This window comes from Poecilia latipinna, unplaced genomic scaffold (assembly GCF_001443285.1).
Source record: "Poecilia latipinna isolate Pla-1442-1.1 unplaced genomic scaffold, P_latipinna-1.0 Scaffold843, whole genome shotgun sequence".
Lineage (NCBI taxonomy): Eukaryota > Metazoa > Chordata > Actinopteri > Cyprinodontiformes > Poeciliidae > Poecilia > Poecilia latipinna.
The window spans coordinates 176,366-198,251 of record NW_015113459.1 but is presented as its reverse complement, the minus strand read 5'-3'; the positions used below and the strand labels follow the sequence as shown (position 1 = coordinate 198,251).

General features: G+C 40.3%; 2 protein-coding genes across 3 annotated transcripts in view; one reads left to right on the top strand and one right to left on the bottom strand.

The window, feature by feature from the left end:
* col9a1c (collagen, type IX, alpha 1c) overlaps positions 1 to 17,030 on the top strand; it is a 33,662-nt gene extending 16,632 nt beyond the window's left edge. For both annotated transcript variants that reach the window (XM_015047796.1, XM_015047795.1), the window contains 31 exons: positions 1,918 to 2,007; positions 2,096 to 2,131; positions 3,241 to 3,312; positions 3,587 to 3,631; positions 3,732 to 3,767; positions 3,852 to 3,875; positions 3,983 to 4,036; positions 4,718 to 4,789; positions 5,992 to 6,030; positions 6,195 to 6,251; positions 7,772 to 7,825; positions 7,909 to 7,962; positions 8,058 to 8,111; positions 8,178 to 8,231; positions 8,308 to 8,361; positions 8,458 to 8,511; positions 8,595 to 8,648; positions 9,421 to 9,474; positions 10,175 to 10,219; positions 10,370 to 10,423; positions 10,527 to 10,580; positions 10,840 to 10,893; positions 11,474 to 11,545; positions 11,642 to 11,677; positions 11,755 to 11,799; positions 11,885 to 11,917; positions 12,163 to 12,309; positions 13,468 to 13,522; positions 13,613 to 13,807; positions 14,275 to 14,361; positions 15,243 to 17,030. In XM_015047796.1, the coding sequence (XP_014903282.1) occupies positions 1,918 to 2,007; positions 2,096 to 2,131; positions 3,241 to 3,312; positions 3,587 to 3,631; positions 3,732 to 3,767; positions 3,852 to 3,875; positions 3,983 to 4,036; positions 4,718 to 4,789; positions 5,992 to 6,030; positions 6,195 to 6,251; positions 7,772 to 7,825; positions 7,909 to 7,962; positions 8,058 to 8,111; positions 8,178 to 8,231; positions 8,308 to 8,361; positions 8,458 to 8,511; positions 8,595 to 8,648; positions 9,421 to 9,474; positions 10,175 to 10,219; positions 10,370 to 10,423; positions 10,527 to 10,580; positions 10,840 to 10,893; positions 11,474 to 11,545; positions 11,642 to 11,677; positions 11,755 to 11,799; positions 11,885 to 11,917; positions 12,163 to 12,309; positions 13,468 to 13,522; positions 13,613 to 13,807; positions 14,275 to 14,361; positions 15,243 to 15,445 (2,037 nt within the window). In that variant the 3' untranslated portion in view covers positions 15,446 to 17,030. The remainder of the gene's footprint in view (positions 1 to 1,917; positions 2,008 to 2,095; positions 2,132 to 3,240; positions 3,313 to 3,586; positions 3,632 to 3,731; positions 3,768 to 3,851; positions 3,876 to 3,982; positions 4,037 to 4,717; positions 4,790 to 5,991; positions 6,031 to 6,194; positions 6,252 to 7,771; positions 7,826 to 7,908; positions 7,963 to 8,057; positions 8,112 to 8,177; positions 8,232 to 8,307; positions 8,362 to 8,457; positions 8,512 to 8,594; positions 8,649 to 9,420; positions 9,475 to 10,174; positions 10,220 to 10,369; positions 10,424 to 10,526; positions 10,581 to 10,839; positions 10,894 to 11,473; positions 11,546 to 11,641; positions 11,678 to 11,754; positions 11,800 to 11,884; positions 11,918 to 12,162; positions 12,310 to 13,467; positions 13,523 to 13,612; positions 13,808 to 14,274; positions 14,362 to 15,242) is intronic.
* A 271-nt stretch (positions 17,031 to 17,301) lies between these two features.
* The window catches only part of col22a1 (collagen, type XXII, alpha 1), an 86,473-nt gene continuing 81,888 nt past the window's right edge, over positions 17,302 to 21,886 (bottom strand). Inside the window, exons 61-65 of the mRNA XM_015047794.1 lie at positions 20,972 to 21,151; positions 20,793 to 20,859; positions 20,479 to 20,661; positions 19,537 to 19,614; positions 17,302 to 19,451 (exon numbers count right to left, since the gene is read on the bottom strand). Of these exons, the coding sequence (XP_014903280.1) occupies positions 19,261 to 19,451; positions 19,537 to 19,614; positions 20,479 to 20,661; positions 20,793 to 20,859; positions 20,972 to 21,151 (699 nt within the window). The 3' untranslated portion in view covers positions 17,302 to 19,260. The remainder of the gene's footprint in view (positions 19,452 to 19,536; positions 19,615 to 20,478; positions 20,662 to 20,792; positions 20,860 to 20,971; positions 21,152 to 21,886) is intronic.

Below are 21,886 nucleotides of genomic sequence, written 5' to 3'. Positions count from 1 at the left end.
CTTGAGGACTGGAGTTTGACACCCCTGCTATGGCACAGGTCTGTGAGTTGTACAAAACATATTCATTATATTTACTACACAAAATTATTCTCAGCTATTGAAATTTCAGTCAGTTCTGTCTGTTTTGAGCTCATTTAGTTATGCAAAGTTTTAGGGCTACGTCATCGTTATGCAAATAAGCTGCTGCTGGCCATGCCCTCCTAGCTCAGCGTTTATGTTAGCATCTCAGCATACTTGTCAAGTCTCCCATTTTGGCCGGGAAACGACTGTAATTTACCGCCGTTTCACGCCGTAAATTCCCTGTATTCCCTGCAAGTGTTTTGGTAAATCCTGCCATGTTCTGTTTTCAGACGACTCCTTTCTAAACTGCGCAAACTGTAATTTTCTGTGGCAGTATTGCAGAGACATTGCAAGCAAAAATAAAGCGAAGCCACTCAGTTGTGTTCTCCGTGATTGGGAGAAAATGCAACTGCAAAACATTTTCTTTTTCCAGTATCCATGGCAGAACATATTTAGCTTATTTTGTAACAAAGTGGGAGGAGCTCCACTTGGGTGGCCAGGTGAGGGCCTGGCCATGGCTACGGGTTGCTAGGTAGCATGAGGTAGTCAAATAGAAGCACAGAAACATGGAAAAAGTGAATTTTGCTTAATAGTGGACCTTTAAAAAACTTAGATTTAATTTTAAACTTACATATGGATGTACGCTTGGACTCACTGTGTTTCTGAAATCCCTTTTTATCTTCAGTTTTCTTCCCAAAGGGTTGTGGCGAAGTCAACTAGTATTTGGAGCAATCCTTAAACCACAACTTTTGTTCTGTGGAAGAAAATAATTGCATCTAGCAACGCTACACTTTAGTCCAAACATGTGGATAAGACACCTGAGACCCCTCCAGCTGCTTCAACTGAAACAAAAATGGTGTCAAACGTTTTCCTTTGTGTCGCTATCATTTTAAAGACGTTAATAGTTGTTTCCAGGGGTCATCAAAGGTCAACCAACCAGCCCACATTTACAAAATAAAAAAAATTACATTTTTTTATTATTTATTTATTTTTTTTTTGTGCCACTAGCTATTTAAAGATATTAATAAATCTTTACAAAATCATTTACAGAATGAAACAGATTTTGTGCTGTATGAACTAATGTGGCACAGTTACCGTAATTTATATGATCAGTTCCATTTGATTTTGTTCATGTTGGGTTACGGGTTAAAAACCTTATTGATGGTGGCTCAAACAAAAAGAAATGTAGCACAACATCGATTGACGCCATGTTTTGTTTGATTTTATAAATGTGGACTGGCTGATTGACCTTTGGGCACAAAGGAAAGTTTTTGCTGCACAAAACGACTGCTCATGACAGTCCTTTCCTCCCAGTGTCAGTCCGTCTCTCCTCCTATCAATTGGTTGAACTCGGGGAAAATGTCAGTGTAGAAGACGAAGCAACATGCTAGATTCTTGTTCTTAACGCTGTATTTTGAACTATACTATACTAAACTCTTCCTTAAACCTAACAAGGTAGCTCTACTAAACCTAACAAACCTAAAACTCAAAGCAGATATTAATAATGACCTAAACCATTCTTAATGAACTTCAACAAAACAGTAAGATTTGATTCCTTAACATTGGAGCTATTTAATACATTTCCATGAGTTTGATACAATTCAAGCATTTCTTTCTATTAGATTTAATAAATATGGCACATGGTTAGTAAAAACAACCCAATTGTTTCTCATTTATTGATCACTTCAAACTGATTTGAGACATATTATTTATATATATATATATATATATATATATATATATATATATATATATATATATATATATATTTGTGTGTGTACTATATATTCTTTTTTTACTTAACTAAAGTAGCAGTTGCCCTTGCGACACATTTTCAGACTTTTTTTTTTCTCTCAGCCTGACAAATCTCTTCAAGGTCCTCCAGGTCCCCCTGGCCCTGAGGGGCCCCGAGGGGCCACAGGAGAAAGTGGCCGGGATGGAAGAGATGTAAGCGTGTCTTCCTTGAGTCGAGACATTGTTCAGAGAACATGTACTCCTATGTTTTTCTGTTTTGACCATGTTTTTGTCCCTCCAGGGTTTTCCAGGGACTCCAGGGATTCCAGGTGCTCCTGTAAGTGCAGAGTATAAAATTGTTTATTGATAAAATTCTTTTCCTGAAGGTTATTCACACATCTATGCATTTGTTTGACAGAACATCTCAGAAAAAGTGTTCACGCTGCATTTTTTCCCCTAAGCTATTAGAAAGTTTGTGAGCATTTTTGTGACAGTTTTCCTGTCAGGCTAGCCATGATGCTACTCTCCTAAAATATCTCTTTTTGTATGTCCATTGAATATACATAGGATAAAAATAATTGTTTGCGCAGAAACAATTACAAACCAAACACTACGTCACTACTAAATAAGTTCCTAACCGAAGGAGCGACGCTGGTAAAAATGTTGTCAATAGAGGAGCCATGTTGTGATGACTTCCTCTTTTAGAAAGTGCAGGAGTTTCTTAAAGATACAGAGGTCCAATTTCAAGGTGTAAAATTAACAAAGTTAGATTTCTTTTCAGTCATATTTGATATATACAGCATTTTTATAACAACTCAAGTTACTTGTGCTATAAAATGATACCATGCGCCTGGAAAACATAATTCTGCCCTTTGAGTTCAGAAGTCGACTTAGACTTAGTACTGTTTGATCTATGCAGACATCATGTCTACTGAGATTGAGTTTCACTAAAGTGGACACTGAAGGCGTTTGTTTCCACTTAATTTGAACACAAATGGATGCAACATGGGAAAATGTCTTATAAGTGAAAAAAAATCTGTAGTTTTTATTCACAATAAGGCATTATTGATTTAAAACAAGCTCCTATATCTTACTGAAAATTTACATTTTAAGTTAGTTTAGTCTTATCTCAAGTGTCCTAAGATATTTACATGTAGAAATTAGACCAAAAATACTTGGTAGGATTCTGTGTGTTTGCAGTGTGTGTTCCCCTGGATACACATTTTCATAGCTTCTCTTATTTCAAATTCAGTGTGTGTGAATAAAAATAACAGGTACTGTTATCAGCATAAGACTCCATCAGCAGGAGCTCCTACAAACCGAGCACACCCTGCCTTCCATTGATTAAATGTTTACCAGCTCTGCCTCTCTGTATCTTAGCAACGGTGCCGGCAGATGCAGGAAGCAGATAGCGCTGTTTTTATTCTTGTTCTCTCTGTTTGCCAGGGCAGCAAAGGGGAGAAGGGGGAGGTCGGTCTTCCAGGACAGAGAGGCCTCCCCGGTCTTCCAGGATCTCCTGTATGAAACACACACACACACTCACACTTCATGTACCTGCCTGGATTCTTCTCTCTTGTGTGGGATCAAATGAAAATACTGAAACTCAGCAGTAAAGAAGTTTCTTGCTTTAGACTCCAGATCACGTTCGTCTAAAACTCGGGAGGAGTGGGACGTCTTTTTTTTTTTTTTTTGGTTTTTGCGTGTGCAGAATGTGGGAGTGAGAGTGTGTGGTACACTCTCAGTAAAAGGAACTGCAGTATTGATGTGTGTGTTTTCTCTTTGCCGTCTGCAGGGTCCCATCGGTCCACTGGGTCCCAGAGGACCTGTAGGAGAAAGAGTGAGTCAGCAATTAAATCATCTAAGCATCAGTTGGAAGAAAAACATTGAGTTTCATTTAGTTGTACAGAGTTGCTGATTCCTCATTGGTTTACTTGTAGGGTCTGCCTGGTTTTCCCGGACCCCCAGGTCCTCCTGTAAGTGGGAAACATTGACCCTTGTTGTGAGCTTACATACTGTGGATCTCCATTATGACTACTTTGTGTTCTCATCTTCCACAGGGCCCAGCAAGCGAAGGACCCGCCGTACGTATTCACTTTATCATTTTAGTCCAGTCATGAAATCTAATTTGAAATTACATCTTCGTATCTTTCTAGTAGCGGTTCCTTTGCGTTACCTGATGTGTTTGCAGGGTCCACCAGGGAAGCCAGGAACCCCAGGAGATGAAGGGAACATCGGACCTGAGGTCAGATTTTCACTCTAATTGTATCTTGTGAATAAAATCAACGTTAGTCCTAACCTAGCTGTTTCATCCTCACACTTTACTCTGTTTTTCTGATCCCTAAACGTGACCAAGTTGTAGGTTTACAAACCTGATGAGGTCGTTTCAGGCCTAACCCTAACAGAGTAGACATGGAAACATTAGAGTTATGGTCCAGACTGCCAGTTAGGACTACATGTCAAAGAAATTACCAGGGAAATGCTTAATTTAATATTTACCCTATTTTTTCTTTTTTACCACATAAATCCATTTGCAATTCACTAGGATAGATAAAAAAAATAAAGAAAGAACAGTTAGAGACACTATACAAACTCTTTTTTTACTATATATGTATATTTAAATTGCTCATAACTGAGTCTGATTTCTGTTGTCACCTGTCGGTAGAATATAAAGCAAGTTAAAACTGTTCAAGTCAAGTCAAGCTAAGTTATGCAGCACATTTCAGCTACATGGTAAAAATATAACACAGTAATAAAAAATAAAAAATAAGTCAGACCAGTTCAGCTGGTTGGTTCAGTGAGCCAATTTAACTGCTGACCAGAATTTGTGACATTATCTTGTTGACAGTACAGCAAAAAACGTTTTTTGTTGTTGTTGACATGTTATGTTTATTTTTTTCTCACCATGTTTGCTTGGAAACTGCAGGGCCCACCTGGACCCAGAGGGGGCATTGGCACTCCAGGGCCTCCTGGGCCCCCTGGTCCACCGGGGCCCGTGGTAAGAACCAGATCTAACCCATGTTGGGTTTTGCATTAAATGATCCTGTTTTCCAGCTGAAGTATTTTAGGTCAGATTTTCTTTTCAACCTTCCTTACTTCTAATTTGGGATCATAAACGCTGATTGTCAACATTGGCTGACTGTGATGGGCAATTGGGCTGATAAAGTTGCTCTAAAAAAAAAACAACTAACTGTTTAATTAGGAGATTCTGAGAGAGTGTACATGTCATTTTTGTTCTGTGAAAAGTCAAAAGTACAGAGCCCTTTAAGGGACATGGGGAATTTTTATTTTTATTTTTTGCGTTACTTCACAAAGGAATCACATTCACTAGCAGTAAAAACTGTGTTCTCTTGCAATAAAGTAGCAAATACACCTGGTCTGTTTTAAAATTACAGTGACAAATGTACATTTAAAATTGGACATGTACAACTTTAAACAGCCTCAGTGAAAACGGGCAAAAGTATTGTGAGGGAAGGCAAAACGTAGAGCAAGAGAACATAGAAATGTAAGCTGACAAAAGTTCTGCAAGGAAACAGAAGTATTGTGAGGGAATGTACACACACTGAATGTACACACACTGGATGTACACATACTGGATGTACACATACTGGATGTACACACACTGAATGTACACACACTGGATGTACACACACTGGATGTACACACACTGGATGTACACACACTGAATGTACACACATAGTGAGGGAACGCAAACTTATTGCGAAGGAACACAAACGAAAACAAACTGCCATGTCCCTCATAGGGCTCCGTAGAAAAGGCCATGCATTTTCATTCATAAGCTACTGCAAGCATAATAAGGCAGTCACAAATAAATATGTCCAGTTATTAAAATCACTACCTGATCTGAAATGTTTTGGTTTGGTGAAAGGTTTAGCCTGAAGCTTAGTATCACAAATACAAACCAACTCATTCTATACTACAGGAAGCTCTTTACTCAGCCAAGGTTGACAGACCCTTTACCTTTAACTGGTGCTCTAATAATAACAATAATAATCTGTCTTCCTTCTTTAAATAATCGGTTCACATCTTCCTAAAACTCCCCAGTGTGTGTCAGGGTGTAAGGATGTTGCATGCAGTGTTTCCTTTTCACACGTTGCCGTTGGGTTTTCATGTGGTGTGCTCATGAGAACATCTCCACCCACCTGAGGCTGCTCTAGATGTCGCTCTGCTGTCTTCTAGGGACCGCCCGGTGCCAACAGTGAGGGGAGTGGGGAAGCTGTGAGTGTCTCACTGTCTAACACACAGCCAAATGTTTCCTGGATGCATGATAATTAGAGCGGTGGCAGCATATCTTCCATCAGGATGAGTCACTGCAGTAGAAGTGGCCGTGCAGCTTTGTGAGAGAAACCCGTCTCTCTTTCTCTCTCTGTGTTTGTATACAGTGTCCTGCCGCCTGTCCTGCTGGACCTCAGGGACTGCATGGAGTGCCAGGGATGAAGGTGAGGAAGGTTAAGAAGGTCAAACAGGACGGAAGCATTTAAAGTGGTTTCCTTCTCAGAAATGATGCAGTGATTTTGTGCAGCACAACTCAGTTCAGTTTCATACAGTTTTAGTCAAAACGATCCAATGTGATTCAGCTTGTTTATGCTGTTTCATCAATTTACAACAAATGATCACTTTACCAACTAATGAGTCCAGTTCACAAGATCAAACTAGAGGCCTATTCCATGTAGTACAGGGGTCACCAACTCCAGTCCTCGAGGGCTACCATCCTGTAACTTTTAGATGGCTCTCTGCTCAAACACACCTGGATCAAATAAACTGCTCGTTTCCAGCCTATTGCAGAGAGGAATGAATGCTGGTGAGGGAATTCAGACATTTTGGAGCAGAGGTGAATCTAAAAGTTGCAGGATGGTAGCCCTGGAGGACTGGAGTTGGTGACCCCTGATGTAGTATATTGTATGTAGCTGCATTTCCAATAACCATAAAATTGTACAAATTGGAAATACGAAACATAAATATCCCTAATGGAAACACGCTCATTTAGAAAAAAACAGACTTTTTTTTCAATAAAACATTTTTGCACTAAGCTGAAGTGTTCTTCCAGCCACATGGAAACACTTTGTTCCCATCACGAGTCACGATATCAACAGCCGGATGTTACTACTGACAGAAACAACAAAGAAGACGACAGGAAGTGGCAGACGACAGATGTGCTGTTTGTTTCCAAATCTGTCACAGCATCACAGTTCATAAAAAGTTGTGTTGAATCCAAAATTCTTCTATAAAATCACAGACTACAATTTTCCCATAGCGGCACATACATAGCCACTCCAAAGTAGGCTGGGCTTGTCGCCTCAATAAGACGTCGACGTCTCCTCTGATTGGCTGATAGATGATTACTATGTATGAATACATCTCATGTAATTGTTTACATCCGTCACTGCCATGATTTGAAATGAGTTGAACAAGCTAATTTATGTGTCATTTTAATTTTGTTTCTTATATAATGGAAATTGTGAAATTGTATGCTTTTCTTCACATTAGCAGAACATAGACAAAGATTTGTAACAGGAACTCAGCTTATTTTGACATACAAATATTTATTTTCCTCCATCGCCTTGCAGGATGGTATCAGAAATTGACCCGGCTTCTACTCACCCAAACATCTAATCATTGGTCCGCCTGTTTGATTTGTACAACTATCAGTCAACTAATGACTTAAGTGAACAGTCAACTGCACACTGTTTTAGAAGACAGAACTGGAGGAGGGTCTTGGTGCTGCTAATCATGCTCATGTACGCGCCGGTCAATAAATCCTCATGATTTTCCTGATTCCTGCTCTCTCTTTGATCGGCCCGCCAGTAGACATTTTTTGGGTGATTTCCACAAGGAAATCACTTCTACTTTATTGGACTTTTTCAAGAATAATCGACATGACTTCAGCCTCGTTGGCATTTCGTTCTTCAGGTTGTATTTTCTTAAAAAAATCATTCTGCCTTTCCTTTTTCTCCTTTAGGGACACAAAGGACTGCCAGGTGAACCTGGAAAAGACGGAGAGCCCGGAGAGAAGGTACGCCGTAAATAACTGTTTATATAAACAACTTCATTTAAGTCTAGAACTGTTGTAGTTTAATTATAATTCTATTTTTAAAGGGTCAAACTGGAGAAACAGGTCCTCAGGGTCCACCAGGTCGCATGGGAGATGATGTAGGGAAACAATATTGAAAAATGTATCATGATATAATGTCATATCATGAAATCTACTCACAGCAGGCTAACGATGTGACTATTTGTTGTTGTAGGGGCAAAGAGGACCAATCGGAGCCCCAGGGATCCCCGGAGAGAAAGGAGACAGAGTGGGTTTTTAGCTGATGACTCAGATTTGTCTGCGTTGGTACGACCTGACTCCTGTCTGTTCACAGGGTGCTCCTGGCTACAACGGCGTCCCCGGACCCACCGGCCCACCCGGAGCTCCTGTAGGTATTCTGGCCTCCTGTCACCTCCTGTAAGACGTGAAAGGTCAACATCTGTCTGACGGGTCTCTGTTTTCAGGGTGTGGAAGGAGTGCGAGGGCGGCAGGGGGTGCCAGGGCTGAAGGGTGACAATGTGAGTCCTGAAGTTTAGCTCGGAGATAGAGAGAGAAAAAAAAACTGTCTGAAAAGGGAAGAAAAATAAAGTTTGATATTTAAATATTTCATTAAGGGAGCTGTGGGACCTCAAGGACAGGCTGGTGTCAAGGGAGAAAAAGGAGAAGTTGTAAGTATATTAATATTTGGGTCTATTTGTTCAGCTTGGTCATTTTAATTCAAATTTCTTACTGAACTGTCGTGGCGCCACAGGGCGATCCTGGCAGAGACGGGATGGATGGACTTCCTGGAGATAACGGCACCAAGGTATCTGAAGTCTACATACCTGTTTTGCATATGCTATTGGTGTAATCCATGCATCACATTTAGATTTCCCCCAAAAAGACTTTCATTTTAGAATATACAGCCGTTTCCTCAGTCGTAAACATTTGCTCTTTCACTTTCTGTCTAAAAAGTTTCATTTTAGAGGGAAATCAAACTGTTTGAGGACGAATCAGTGAACTCATCAAACCCTTTCAGTTGTTAAATCTCCCCGTTACACAAATTGTTACATTTCTACGTTTAAACCAGATGTTTGCATACCCCAAATAAAAACACACATCCACCATTGTGTTCATATGTACATGTGATATTGCTACAAAATTTGAGTTTTATGCAAGTATTGTAAAAAGACAGCATAAATATGATACTTAATATTACTTAGATGCTTTGTGATTCACTCACCTTTGCATTCCAAATGCTTGAAGAAACTCATGTGGGGGCGGAGTCTTTTGAGTAATTCAGTTATAAATGACCTCTTAGTCACTGACTTAGACTTGAACATTCTACAAGATGTCTATAAAGTATGGAGAAAGAGAAAAAAGATTCATCAGGACTTTAGCATAATATAACTCTTAAAGTTTTACTCCTTTGATCCCAACAAACATACACATATGTCCGACCTCCATACCAAAATAAGACACAGTAACTGTTAAGCGATTCTGAAACTTGAATGACTCGATTCAAACATATCGATAGAGATGTCCAGAGCATTCATTCAACTAAAATGCTCATTGGTGCTTGTTGGTGTCTTCAACAGGGAGAGCCTGGCGCACCAGGAGACGTTGGACTTAGAGGGATAGTTGGTATACCAGTGAGTAAACGTTCCTTACATTTTCATCGCCATATAGTTTCTGATTTTATTCCAACGTTTGAGGATGGTGTTACTTTCAAAGCTCATGGTAAATATCATTAGGTTTCATGCTTGTTTCTTCACTGCATTGTTCTTTCGGCATCATTTCATAACCGTGCCATTTTATGGGCACAGGCATTATAATAGTACTGTAATCATTTGGTTGTAAAGACGCCAGATGGTAAAAATATATCCTCCGACCACTTCCTGTCATTTTTGTCGTCTTTTCCACCGGTAGGACCAACCGGTTGTTCACCATGTGACTCGTCTGATGTAAAAAAAAAAGTGTCTCCATTGGAGTTTTGTGAAATACACCGATTTACTTCGTCATAGCGCAAAGAATTTTGAAACTGACGTGTTTTCATTGAGATAAGTAATTTTCAGAATTCCAATAATCACAGGAAGCACAGTTAAAAATGTCAGTAGCTGACATGATAGGTCATGTTTTCTTAAATGACCTATCATGTGAACAAACGTATTCATGTGTGATTTTAGTTGCTTACTTAATGGAAACGCTGCAATTGCAAAATTGTGTTTGTTCGACATTAGTGGAATATTAAAGTTTTGTGCACATTTGTAATGGAAACACAGCAGGTGTTTGTTCCCATGGAGACAAGACTAAACAAGTGAAATTTATTTTTGCACGATGTCTTGTTGTTAGGGGTTGCCAGGGAAGCAGGGAGTAGCTGGACCCCCTGGAGAAAAGGTAACTGAATTAATCATCTTTTTCATAAAGCGTGTTATCTCAACCAGAATTTCCTACTTACTACCTTATCCAAACTCGTCCTTGAGGTTTTAGCTAACAGGAGAGAGAATATGTCAGACTCACTCGGTGTCATTTCTACTGTGGATTTAGGGCGAGACCGGTTCTGAGGGACCCATGGGGCCGGTTGGGCTTCCAGGAAAAACTGTGAGAAACAGGTTTAATTATAACAAACTAAATATTGAAACAGATTTATTCATCTATTCTTTTATGTCTGGTGTTTGCAAACTGATTCTTTGCTTTGATGCAGGGGGGTCCTGGAAAAGATGGAGCGGATGGGAAACCAGGAGAAAAAGGATCCACTGTGGGTTTTCCTTTGACTTTTGCTTTTTTTTCTCCCCCTGTTCATTTAATGTTTTTCAGTTTCCCCAATCGGTTAAAATTGCTCATTTTTATGGATACTTCAAGTTAATTAAGTTTTTGAGCCAAAAGTAATTTTCCAGTGTGTTGGACAATAGGGATTTATTCTGTTCCATACAGTTCCATTCTGTTCTATTTCATGTCAGTAATGCTGATAGGATTTGTGAAGAGCAGATGACAGTTGAGTTGTGTTTCAAACTCAGGGCGAAACAGGAAAACAAGGGCCAGTGGGGGTTGCAGGTCCACAAGGAATTCAGGTGAGACGCGTCATTTCAGATCATCTCTTCAGGTGGCAGTGTGTTTTTGCTGCTACATTGTGTAGACATAAACACAATGATGGCAGTTTGAACACTGATCATTTTCACCCCTAGACCATAACTTAGTTTTCATAATTGGCTTTTGGAGATATGAAATGGAACTGTTTGTAATATTGTACCAGATGTCAATTCGTATCTGCCTGTAACAATACTGTCAATGTCTTCAGAATATAATAAAGTAAAATTATCTATCTATCTAGCTAGCTAGCGATAGTGGCCCTCTATCTAGCTTGCTAGCTCACTACTATCTATCTAGCTAATTCTCTGTAAATACAGATCTCGATACAGTTTACATTTCAAATAGTGAATTGAGTTTCAGAAACAAACATTTGAATAATTTTCTAATTTGTTTATGGGACTGTGCTGTGTGTGAAATACTGGTAATGTAGCTTAGTTACACTTTTAATTACTAGGAAAGCACTGTTGTCTTCTAAATGGATCCTGTCATTCATTATGTCCTTGACATCAATGTCAAGGACATAAATGTCCTTGACATTTATTCAGAATTTTAATTTAACAGGGTGTCAAAGGAGAAAAAGGTGCCACTGGAGCCAAAGGGTTCAAAGGTCATACAGGGCACAAAGGTGACCAGGTGGGAGAAAGAACTATACTTCTTTGAGTTACTCCAAAAATCCTGAACACAGCAGCGCATTTAACAACACATTATCGCTTTGATTTTATTTTCTAGGGACCAACTGGGCCAGTAGGGCCAAAAGGAAGTCAGGTAAGGGCCATTATGATATAGTTTATGCTCTTTCTGGTATTTAGTTTCACGTTCATCATGTGACCTTTTCAAAACAGGGTGACCCAGGTATAGCAGGAGACCCTGGTATAAAGGGAGATCAGGTATTATCCAGAAACATTTTAATAGATGTTCACTGTAGATTATGTTGGCAACTAAAAGAAGACTTTATGTTTGGGTGTGTTTCAGGGCCCTCCGGGTGTTACTGGCATCAAAGGAGAGGTGGGTAAAATTAATGTTTAATGAAAATGTTACCTGGTGAGCTTTTGATATGGAATAAATTTACCCAATAATTGCAATGTTTAACAGTCAAACATTTACAACATTCCAAAGTCCTTTTACTGATGTTATACCGTCTATGGAAAACAGACTGGTTTATAGTAAAAGGAGCAATCTTACCTTAAAGACAACAACATTTCCTGCTTTCAGAAGTACAGCTGACTTATGGCTTTATGTTTCCACACTAGCGCGGGGAAAAAGGTCAAAGAGGCGCCACAGGAGCCGAAGGGAGACCCGGTCAGCCGGGACATGAGGGTGTTACGGGTCCCATGGGAGCTCGAGGACTGGAGGGAGATCCGGGCATTCCAGGACCCCCGGGTCCCAGAGGGTTACCTGTAAGTCATTTACATAACTTATAGTTACTGATTTTTTTAATCTTCAAGAGCTAAGTTCTTTCAGACATTTTTAAATAAATAAAGAGACAAGATATTCCAATCAAACATTCCATCAAACAGCATGTCTGAAGGCGTTAGATGTTGCTGTAGGTATGGTAAACTTTCCTACACCTGCATTGCTTGTCATATATTTATGATCACAGGTGGAAAATAAAAGGTGGTGAAATAAAGGGTGATCAAATAATAGGTAATAAAATAAAAGGTGGGGAAATAAAAGGTAATAAATTAAATGTAGAAAATAAAAGGTGAGGACAGGAGTTTGAGGTCATTGCCATAGATAGAGGTCAGAACGTACCTAGATCAATAAATTGAGAATGTAGCTTTTTGACTTTTGGGTCCTCAAACAGCAAACACACACTACTGCAGACTAGGCCTCGGTCCTCCTATCCATGGTCCTGGAGATGATGATCCTTATCGTTGAGAATCATGATCCAAGACTTGCAGGAGCTTAACACCAGGCTCTGGGCCACTGCAGTGCATGAATGGTCACCACCAACATAAACTCTTCATCTGCTATAAAGCAAACCCTGAGAACTTGAGGTTCTTAACCCCACACTCTTCTCTCCACAAGTATGGCCTGAAATCATGTTAGAGAGCACCCCAAACAGGAACCAACCAGACCAGACCCCGGTAGTTGAGTTTGTGAAAATGCAAATAAAACTCTAGTTTTGTATGTGCAAGGATCAGATAACCCTTAAAACCAAATCATCTTACCCATACATCTTCTGCTGCAACCTTAAAAACAACTCAAGGTACTTGAATGTACGCCACCAGAACCAAAAAACTCCCATGATCCCTTCAGCAGTTCAGTGAGGGAAAAGATCTGGTCCATAGTTTAATGGCCAGAACAAAACTGACCCTGTGCTTCCATGACCGGTTGGATCTTCCTGTCTCACATCCTGTCCTTAGCAGAAGAAGTACCAGTGTACCAATGTCTGGATTTCTGACCCAAGAGCATCTTCCCAAATTAGAATGTAGACTTACCCCTGAATTGAGGCAAAAGACTTGAAACTTGACTTGTGAACATCTCTGCGATACAAACATGAGGTTAATTGTCAAACCTTGGTTAAAGTCACCATTGGTCGCTTCATTTCACAGGGCCCGAAAGTGAGCGATGAAAAGCTTCGAGAAATGTGCTCAGCAGTCGTTGAAGGTGAGATTTGTTCTTTTCTTACCTGCATAAAATAAATATCCTGTGATCGATACATCAAGAAGGTGAACCGTTTATTCTTTGTCCATGTAGAACAATTAGAGGAGTTTATGAAAGAGCTCTTGAGGAGGCCAGCAGCCCTCAGTGCTCCTGGTGCACCCGGACCAGCTGGACCTCCAGGACCGCCGGGACCAGCTGGGGCCGCGGGGTCAGCAGGCGTTCCAGGTCCGATGGGTCCAAAAGGTCACCCAGGCTTCTTTGGCCTTCCAGGTGCACCTGGAACAAAAGGTCAGTGCAGAATTCACGATCCATTCTTCTCATCTTGTGCGCTGAACTGCTCAGACAAGTTCAGGTCTCTCACCTTTGACCCTCACAATTCTAGCTCTGGTAAATCCACATGGTCCTCAATTCTCTTTCTTTCCTTCTTTTCTTCTAATGCTCTGGTTACCTTTGAGAACTACAACAAATGTGATTTCTTACAAAGATCCCTTGTACTTTGATAAAGCTATAGTTCATAAGATACATAAAGAAATTTTGTTCAGAGGAAATACAACAAAGAGCAATAGTAGAGCATTTCCATGGCCTGCATGTCTGTCCTCCAGCCCAGGTCAAGCCTCCATAGCATGGAACTTAAACTCAACAGTCTTTTACTGTCCAGTGGATGCTGGTTGACTTCATCAAAGTCAGCTACCCGTCCACTTAATCAACTTAAGCTTTTATATGTCATCTAACTTAAGTGTTGCTTCACTCTGCAGGTGAAACTGGGCAAAAAGGAGACAAAGGAGACAAGGGAGAAGATGGAGTGGGAACCAAAGGAAGTCCAGGGGTACCAGGTGTACCAGGTGAGACTGGGTTCATGGCGGAAAACCTCCAGGTTAGCGTGTCACTCAGTGAAACAGTACTGCTGGGATGGTGCAAGATGCATAAAAATGTTGAACCTTATTTTTAAAATGGGAGACCACAAGTGGAACTAAAACAATGCGTAGGTTTCAACCTTTTCAAGGAGGTCACCTCTCTGTACCCTCTCTACTCTGGTGGCCTAAATAAAATCCAGTAAAACCAAATGGTTTTGGAAATCACCCAAATATTAAACAGAGTTCAATTTTGTGTAATTTCACTTCAGACATGAGACAGACTAAACTAGATTTTTTTTTCAAAGATGTACAAAACTGTTACCCCAAAAGTAGAGGTGGTTCTAGACCAGATTGACTGAGGCAAGGCAGCCGGTGTGTTTGAGGCCACTGCCAGAGACAGAGGTCAGAGAGCACAGAAATGAAACAAAAAAACAAAGGCATTTCATTAATATAATATAGTTGGGGTTCATTAATATAATAAAGTAGCAGATATGTAAAAATATTTCTATAAAAAATATAAATAAAAAAATGTAAACATTCTTTTAGAATTGTTTTTTATATAGTTAGCACTGGGAGCTTGACTTTTTTTTCTCTGATTATCTGCCTGCTATATTGTCACAACATAATGACAGCTTCAAGAAATATGTAAAAACATATTTTTCATTTAAAACGTAACACACTGCAGCTTTAAATGAGCCACAGAGTCACTTATGGCTCTGGAGATGCAGACTGCTGAGTGTTGTATTGTTTTGGTCTCTAATGTACACCATTATAACGCTTCTGGTCGTAACATGACATTTTTGCAAAGTATGTACTGCATCGAAAAAAAAAGATTCCACATTGATCAATTATTATTTTTATATATCCAGGTGCACCGGGTCTTCCTGGCGTCGCCAAAGATGGCAAAAACGGCGAGCGCGGTGAAACAGGAAGTCCAGGCGTCCCGGGACCTGCCGGTCCGAAGGGACCCTCAGGACCACCCGGTCTGTGCGACCCATCTACCTGTTTAAGCAGACTTCCACCCCTCTATATGGTCAGTGGAAAGAAATCGTCCTCGTACAAAACCCACTGAGACACCCAAAGCTCAGTGACGTTCCCCGGACCTCATCCAGACAGCGGCCATGTTTCGGGACTCCTCACAAAACCAGGTTCTGCGCTTTACTTTTGGGAGTCTTGGCTATGACTCAAAGAGACACGGAGAGAAACAGAGGTGGGGGTGGGAGGGGGATAACTGCACAAAAACTGTAAAGACAACCTCGCTTTAATGTTTTCAGAGGGTGATAAATCCTTCTACAGTTGCTGAGCAGCTTCTGGGTCTGACTGCCGGCCTGAAGGCCTGTGGCACAAACACCAGCAATTACTTTCAACCTCTGACATTCAGCCATTCAGTAAAGACTTGTTGAGACATTTAAAAATCTATCATTTCCACTCCTTCATGTGCGATGGCCCGTTCAGAAGCTCCGGAAAATATGTTCCTCAACTCTGTGCTCCCATTGATTTATTTGGCCAGCTGTGTCGTCTTTTTGAAACGTCGGAATAAAAGTGATACGTTCTGAGTGTTTGCACAGTAACAAATTCAAACAGCTAACCTGTGTGTTTTGCAGGATCGTGCTCTCTTAGACGGAGCTGATTGTGATCCGCTTAGGATGAACGTGCCCCCACAGTCTCAACATTAACATGGTTTTGTGTTTAAAAAAAAAGCAAACAAAAAAACAAACAAAAAAAAACGAGGTCCTTGGGTTGTTATAGATATGCTGTCAGTTCAGGATGGGATTAGATAGTTGCCTGGTTACAAAGCAGAGCTGACATCATCTTCTCTTCCCTCTTGTTTGCGCATGAACAATACATTTACTGATCAAATATGACCTTTAAGCAGTCCGCTGGAGGGGAGCGAGCTTGGCAGCCGTTCCAAGGACATCCCTTCAAAATTTTAACAGTTCGCATCATGACTTCGCAACAATGAATTCAACATGGAAGCTCATATTGGGAGGAGTGACAGGGCTCAGCATTAAAAAGAAAAAAAAAAAAACACAGGTGCTTGATTTCCATCTCTGACATGATGAACGATTAAAGAACGTTTGAAAAGAGATATAATAGCGATAGAAAACCCAAAATGTAACTTTTGACCATGTGCAAGGAAAAAAGAAGAGAACCACTCAAAAACCACAGCAGAAGCTCATGTTACAAAATGAATTATGTTCCAGTCTTTATTATACACTACAGTACAGTTTACAGCTGTCTTCTGATAATTACATTATGCTACTATTTCAAAATATCTTAGCACCAGTTTATAAGGAGAATGGGAAAGTGTAATGCAATAAAACACAAAAATATATTTGTCCAAATTGGGAATAATTTAACAGTATAACTTAAAGTTTTGCTTTTGGGAAATGCAGATGTTAGCATGTAGAAAACCACAAAGTTGTAGTACTGACTGTTCAATAGTAAACAGTAGACAGAGAAGCAGCTGTTGATATCTAATTGAAATAGCAAGTCACTGCGCACTCATGTACTGTAAGTCTGACTTCTACATTTAAAACTTCTTTATTACCTTTCATAGAAGAAAGACTTTATCCACATCAGCTAGCTAGCATTTACAGCTGCTGTCCATGAGCTGCTCTGAAGACATCAATCTCATTTATTAGTTTAAAAAAAAACATCAAATGAAACTAACCATTAAAATGTAAAGACAAAGATAAATCTTGGTGTCGTAGTTTGCTTAGGTTAACAAACTAGTTTGCTAAGGTTTATACTGGCAGCTAAACCTTAGCACCTTAGCCTGGCACAGTGGTAGGTTTAAAGCAAGCTACTTTAAGCTAATACTGTGAGCTAGCTGAACTCCAAATTTTGTTAAGAAACGCTTATAAAAAATGAAAGTCTGTGAATAAATGTTTGATAAAGCCCTTGAGATTTTAATTATTTAAAAAAAAATCAAACTCAGGTATTTGGCTAGCACCTAGCTTTCATTGCAGGAGAAAGCATATTTGGAGATACTGAAACACAAGAATCACTTTTTAAAGCTGGCAAGATAACGGTAGTTTTGTTAGGATACAAACTAAAAGGAAAACTGTACAAAGTATGTTGGTAAAGTAAGACTGACATTTCTTGCCTCATAACATGATTTAGTCATTTGTTCCTATTTTGGAACAATTCAGTATTTAAAAGATGACTAACATGTAAACTCAGTTTACTCAGTCAAGGTTAACAATTAACTTTGACTGAATAAACTGAGACAAACAGTTTATTCAGTCCTCTGTTTTTGTGTTGGGGGTTAGGTATGTGATGGTTTGGGTTAGGGTAAGGATTAGGCTGTAGAAAATGAATGGAGGTCAATGTAAAGTCCCCACAAGACACAGAAACTTGACTGTGTGTGTTTGTGTTTCCTTTATGTCATTTGAGTCTGGGAGCATTTCATAGGCTGGGCGTTCAGTCAGCCCAACTGCATGTGCAACATCCAGTCTGGCAAAAATCACACTTTTCTGTGTGACATACAGTTCAGCCACTTCCTCTCAAAAAAAGTTTGGGAACATTTTTATGCATTGACATCTGAGGTGTCACGAAGCACCTTCTGTTCTGCTCCACCAAACCACTCAAAATGCAAAGGAGGGAGATTCTGAACGATTAATTAGCAGGTTAATGTTTCCAAATTGTACTGATGCAGTGATGGAATGTACTGCTAATGGTGTTTCATTTAAAAAATCTTCAGATTCTTTAAAAAATGTTCCCATGTGTGACATATTTTTAGCTGAGAGGGACACTTCAGAAACGTGCTATGGCACTTCTGCTGCTATCGTCAAGAAAAGTCGCAATGTAACACCAGACTGCATACATATCCTGTGAAATCTGGGGGCCTCGGAGCTGCTTTTTTACATTCTTAAGTCTCTACTTCTTTACATCTCAGGCTAGATTTACATATATTCAAAAGGTTTGACGCACAACGAGTCATTTAGCTAAAACTATTCATTACTTTTGAAATGAGATGTTCGCCAGGAGAAGAAAGCTCTTACCGCAAAAGTGTTTTTTCAAACTACTGGAGCAAGGCTTGAGGGAAATTGAGCTTTCACTAAAGACATTAAAAAGTGAAACATCTCTTTAATTCTGAATAATCAAAGCACCAAGCTGAGACACCTGATATGATTCAACTAAACTCACCCACAGCCGACAGATTTAAGAATGGGGAACGTGAGTCAAGAAACCTTTTAAGAAAAGTGAACACCTCCATAAATCTGCATGCCAGACAGGTCAACAGATACTTCTAGGGCGAGTAAAAGTAAAACACAATCATTCCGATCAAATGGCTGGCTGTGCAGCTGTGAAGGTTTCTAGAATACACACGAGGAGACTTAATAACACGGCTGCTGGCATTGAGACGAAAAGCGTACAAGGGAGGTGTTCGTCACTCTCCGCCCACGCACGATTGCTTCTGGTGTTTGCTTCATACCGTCTGCTCCCACCTTCAGCAGCAGAAAGAGACAGAACTCCCATGTCTGAGTAAGCACCATCTGACTGGTGGAAGACCCATGGCAAGAGATATACTTAGCAAGCAGTGAGTGACGTGGTGTATCGTGGGCTGTGATGGGCTGCAGACAGAAAAACCCTGAAAAAAAAGCGTGAAGCGTCAATTTTATCGTCCCATATATGTTACAGAGAGAGAAAAAACATTGGTTAGCTGCCCTCTTTGCCCCTGATTTGAAGTGTTCCATGTTACCCCCCCCCCCCCACTCCTGATGGCAGGAAATGAAGAATCTGACTGGCAGCACCTGTTGCTTCAGCCCTCCGTAGTGAGGTTGATTTGAATGGAAAAATAAAATGTTCTTGATTTCATATGACTGAACAAAGTTCATAAATACAGTCATATTTCCAGCTCTGTGAGTCTCCAGCTCCTTGTTACCCCTTTATGTTTTTGGTGTGGGGCCTCTGGGCCAGGCTGGCGTAGTAGGCGCATTGGCTGGGGTCGCATTGGCCGGGGGGCCCCGGAGATCCAGGTTGACCGTGTGGCCCGGGGTTTCCTGGCTCTCCCTGGGCTCCAACCTGACCAGGGCTTCCATCTTTGCCGTATCCCGGTAGACCGGCTGGACCTGGAGCAACGAAAGGAGGAATTGTACTCTACACTGGAGCAGAACTCCTGAGACTGAATGGAGCGGTGAGGGATCTGGACCTTACCTATGGGGCCGACAGGGCCCTGCTCCCCTCTCTCACCAACACCAGTTTCTCCTTTCTCTCCTCTTGCTCCTTTATCACCTAAAACAAGGAATAACTTTTTCAATGGCTGTGTTTAAATTACTAATATGCCCAAAGGTTTTTGAAATTCTGCTGATGTAGGAAAAAGACAAATTTGCAATTGTGGTGTTTTTGTTAACCCTCTTAAGAGACGGGGCCAATTGGACCCCACAATATTTTTACCCAAGGCAAGGTGTCACTCACCCCGCGTGCAATTTTACAAGGTTTTTTTTTTTGTGTGTGTGTGGTTTCGGGAACTGATAGTCTGACAGAACAGCCCCACCACTTCTTTGACATCCAACCATGACTTTTGCTGCGCTGCTCCTGTGCATCGCACTAAGACCACAGAAGGCTTAAATAAGAAATGCATGATAAGTTTGTTAATGCGATAAGTCAATAAAAAAATATGCCGTGCTCTCTAATGCCCTCTGATTTCTTCCTTCTCCTTCTCTGTTGTTTGCAACAGTGTTTCCATTTGTGGCTTTGTGAAATAAACCAATTTCGATATGGCCAAAACAAACTAAACTGCTCATCTCAGTGCCAAAACTGTTTATCAAAAAACAAGTTTTCTTTTTTAAATTGTCATGTTTCAATTAAGCGAATTTGTTTTCAAAATGTTAAATTCCGCATTTATATGGTCAGTGGAAACCCAGCTAATTTTACGTAACGATTCTGAACTCAAGTGATTGCTGCTTTATGAAAACAAACAAAACCACAGGTAACGGCTGTGACTTGAATGCTTCAAAAGGTTGTTCATAAGGCGCCAGAGACTTCAGGCTGAGATGATCTCAGTGATCAGTGTTACACAGAGGTAACTCTGGCCACTTTTTTGGACTGCATATGTGTAGGAAGGCAGTAAATTCAATACTTATGGCACTTGCTTACCCTTAGGACCCATGGGTCCCCTGGGTCCTTCTCCACCATTTTGTCCAGGTATACCTGGCTCTCCAGGTGGACCTTGTCGTCCAGGGCTGCCTTCTTTACCTGGAGGACCTGGAGGTCCAGGACGTCCTGCTGTACTCTTCACATGTGCAGGCTGGATCTGAGCCATGAGGTAAGCCATTTTGGCTAAAGAGAAAAAATAGAGTGAGCAGTTTCCTAAATACTCAGCAGAGACACTCTAAAATTTACTAAAAGAAAATAAAAAGACGTTATCTAGCTCCCATTGTCCAACATCGACAAAATAATTGCTTCTTTACCTTCTAATTGTTTGGCCAGCTCCTCCTGGACAAGCCTCCTCATCTGCTCCAGTGACACTGACTCGCCCTGAGGCAGTAGAGATGCTAATGAGTCACTCAGTTGTTAACGCCATTTGTGATTTTACTTCCATTTTGCTTCCCAGTGAAATTCAGGATATATTTCTATAGACATGACTCACTCTGGGTCCTGGGAGACCAGGGTTTCCTGAAGGTCCCTGAGGCCCCGGGGCTCCGATTTCACCTGGTGGTCCTGACATTCCCATTATCCCTGTGTGGCCCTTTCTACCTGGGGGACCGGGATTTCCAGGCATACCAGGATCTCCAGTCTGTCCTTTTTCTCCTTTTGTACCAGGGTCTCCCTGATTTATAAAATAACAGTTATTAGTAAGTGGTTCAAGTTTAAACATCTCTTAAAATTACACATCACAGAAGTGAAGGAAGAGAAATATGTCAGGGTTTTGTTTCAGAATCTGTGTGGGTAGAAAAAGTCTAGATAATAGATACTTGGGTTTCTTAATTTAGCACCATGAAGCATTAGCCTTCATATTGGTTGTCATCCTACAGCTGATATTTTGGGGTCAGTAAGGAGGTTTTGAGTTATGAATATTTTACGTAAAGTAGATAGAAGCTTATTTAACTTTAACTTATTTCTACATAACCCACTTTGAGCAAGACTTTTTTTTGGTTTTATACTTGAAAGAAAACTCTGAATTTTGATCATTTTAGACCCCCAATGCCTTATAGGCAAACTCACCAACTGTCAAGTCAATTGATCAAAACCTGTAGGAGTTCAATCAAATACATAGGCAATAAACAGCAAAAAACGGGACCAAAATCCCAGATGGCCAACTTCCTGTTTGTTGTAGAGCAACAGTGTAAGTCTTGGGAAGTTCTGTAAGAGTACCAACCAAATCTCATACCACTACTGTGACGTAAGCTAAATGAAATGGGTGCTATGAGAAGGGTGCTAGCGCTCTCTCTCTATCTATCTATCTATCTATCTATCTATATATATATATATATATATATATATATATATATATATATATATATATATATATATATATATATATATATATATATATATATATATA